This window comes from Otolemur garnettii, unplaced genomic scaffold (assembly GCF_000181295.1).
Source record: "Otolemur garnettii isolate 467f Iridium unplaced genomic scaffold, OtoGar3 scaffold00018, whole genome shotgun sequence".
Classification (NCBI taxonomy): Eukaryota; Metazoa; Chordata; class Mammalia; order Primates; family Galagidae; genus Otolemur; species Otolemur garnettii.
In genome coordinates, this window is record NW_003852413.1 from 1,321,594 (window position 1) to 1,324,123 (window position 2,530).

The following is a 2,530-nucleotide window of genomic DNA, read 5'->3' on the forward strand; positions in this document are numbered from 1 at the left end:
TTTTTTTTTTTAAGAGACAGAGCCTCACTTTGTCCACCCTTAGTAGAGTGCTATGACATCACAGCGCATAGCAACCTCCAGATCTTGGGTTTAGGTGATTCTCTTGCCTCAGCCTCCAGAGTAGCTGGGACTACAGGTGCCCGCCACAACGCCCGGCTATTCCCAGATCCCTTTTGATACCTTCAGAAGTTCATTGAGATCTGAGATCTCCAGGAGCGTGAGGCCAGCAATGTCCTGGACCAGCTGCTGGATTTTGGGGGGATACTCCTTGGGGGCGTTATCCAGTGGAGCACCGGCCAGGGCCTCACCCTTCCGTTGGCTGCTGCTCCTCATCTGTCGCACTGCACAGACACCTGGCACCTGTTGCCTAGCTCCCCCCATTCAAACAGAGCCGTCAGCCCTGGAGGGCAAAGGAGTGCACAGAAACCCAGAGACAGGGAAACAAGTGGCTGCCACGAGCTCAGCTCGGAATGGGAGTGACCTGGCTGCTCTGTGTCCCGGCCCAGGGTTCTCAGACTTCCAGTGGGTCCAAGAGGATAAAGGGGTTCCCAGTTAAATTCTCCAAGGATCCTGAGAAACCCACATGGTCATTTGCAGTAATACCACCCGAAAAGCCAACCCCACAAGGAAGAACCACTGATTGGGCGCAATCTGCAGCCCAGCGCCTTGTGAACGTGGGGCCCGCACTGACTGGGCCCTGCTGCGGAGAGAACTGCAGCCCAGAGAGGGGGAGAACTCGTTCAAGGTCATACGAGGCCGACTCCAGTACTCGCCGCGTCGAGACAGCGCAAGACTGGGGTGCGTACGGGGAGATTCCCGCCCATGCAGCCGGCCGGAACCTCCGAGAGGGCCGGCCCGCCACCCGACTCCAGAACGGCCCCACATCCCTAACCAGCCCACTGGCCCGTCCTGGCGCCCCGGGGGACCAGGGTACCTGGCGAGACGGAGCGCAGCGCCCCGAAACCCGAGACACTGCCCCAACAGGGGGCGAGCGGTCACCGGCAGCATCTGCGCGCCGCTGGAAGGTCACACGCGGCTCCCCTGGAGGAGGCGACGCTCTAGCCGCCACGGTGCTGGGCATTCGAGTGGTGGAAGGACGCTCTAGCCGCTGAGGCCGCGGAACCAACAAGGGGGGGGGGGAGGACGACGCTCTAGCCACTCCTCGCACTCGTTTCCTCTTTCCGGTTCTGTTCACGAGGTCGTGCGCCACGCAGACGCAGTGAGGATGAGTAGAGGCGCGCTTTCCGTGCAGTCCAGCACTAGCTGTAGGCTGTTAGCCGGGCCACGGAACGGAGACCCTACTCCCTGCTTCTGTCTCCCCCAGCGCCTTTCCCGCCCCACTCCCCGTCTCCCTAGTGCCGACAGCGGCACCACTCCCTCTGTCAGCCAAAGTCCTAAACCCACAGGCGGTTTTCCAGGGTAGCCGAGCCAGGACCTGCCCACTTATTCCTGCCCGTCCCTCGTAGCCGGGCCGGCCTCCCATCGCCCGCCTGAGGGGAGCGCGGCCCACTGTCCCCTTTCCAAGTAAACACCGGTACTTCTTTAAATACTTTTTATTATCACTGTTCGGTTCTGGGGCACTGGAGATGGCAGCTGAGAAGCAGAGAAGCTGGAGACGCGGAGCCTCGCCTCCTCCGTGCTGTGAAGGGGCCGGGAGGGGCGGAGGCCGCTGCTGGACACCGCATAGCAGCCGGCAGAAGGTCTAGGGTCCCGCTCTAACCACTCGTACAGACCCGAGGCACGGGCTGGGGGTGCGCCTTCGGGGATGGTCCTCTCCTCCCACCCTCCCTCCCCGAGGCCCAGCTCTGGGGAAAAAAATTAAGAGACGTTCTGGCAGGGCAGCAGGCTGGGGACAGGAAGAGAGGCGGCTCGGCGCTGCGGAGAAAGGAGGCTATTGGGGGGAGGAGGGAGGCGGACACGACACCCAGTTAGAGACAGAAGCGGTTTGGGTGGACCTAGTGTTACTTTGGACGTGAGTTCCCCGTCCGGCTCAGTCGAATGAGATGAGCTGGGCCTCGCTGCCCGGTGCCACGGGCCCCTGCGCAGACGGCTGCTGGGCGACGGGGCCCTGCTGCTGTGGGGCACCGCCAGGGGCGGCCATCTGCCGGAGGGAAAGCAGGCTCGGCCACTTGTTCTCCAGTCCCCAACCTCACAGCTCTGTACCGCCACATTTGTGACTCCAACACCCAATGAGAGGAACTCCCACGGCCTCTGGCTTTCAGATAAATTTGTATATTAGCTATAGGTGTGCGCCTGAGCGCTGCTGCACGGTCCCCTGTAAGTCCAGCAGCCTGGAAGGCCGAGGCAGGTGGATTGCCCGAGCTCCAGGTTCCAGACCGGCCTGATGAGACCCCGTCTCAAAATAATAGCCGGGCGTTGTGGCGGGCACCTGTAGTCCCAGCTAATCAGGAGGCTGAGGCAAGAGGAACACTTGAGCACAAGAGTTTGAGGTGCTGTGAGCTATGACACCATGGCACTCTACCAAGTGCATCAAAGTGAAACTGTCTCCCATTTAAAAAAAAAAAAAAAA

At 61.0% G+C, this 2,530-nt stretch overlaps 2 protein-coding genes across 2 annotated transcripts in view; both read right to left on the reverse strand.

Moving 5' to 3' along the window:
* The window catches only part of MRPL12 (mitochondrial ribosomal protein L12), a 4,779-nt gene extending 3,668 nt beyond the window's left edge, over positions 1 to 1,111 (reverse strand). The window contains exons 1-2 of the mRNA XM_012803103.2: positions 935 to 1,111; positions 181 to 367 (exon numbers count right to left, since the gene is read on the reverse strand). Of these exons, the coding sequence (XP_012658557.1) occupies positions 181 to 367; positions 935 to 1,008 (261 nt within the window). The 5' untranslated portion in view covers positions 1,009 to 1,111. The remainder of the gene's footprint in view (positions 1 to 180; positions 368 to 934) is intronic.
* Positions 1,112 to 1,537: 426 nt separating this feature from the next.
* HGS (hepatocyte growth factor-regulated tyrosine kinase substrate) overlaps positions 1,538 to 2,530 on the reverse strand; it is a 17,388-nt gene continuing 16,395 nt past the window's right edge. Inside the window, exon 20 of the mRNA XM_012803104.2 lies at positions 1,538 to 2,101. Coding sequence (XP_012658558.1) covers positions 1,991 to 2,101 — 111 coding nt within the window. The 3' untranslated portion in view covers positions 1,538 to 1,990. The remainder of the gene's footprint in view (positions 2,102 to 2,530) is intronic.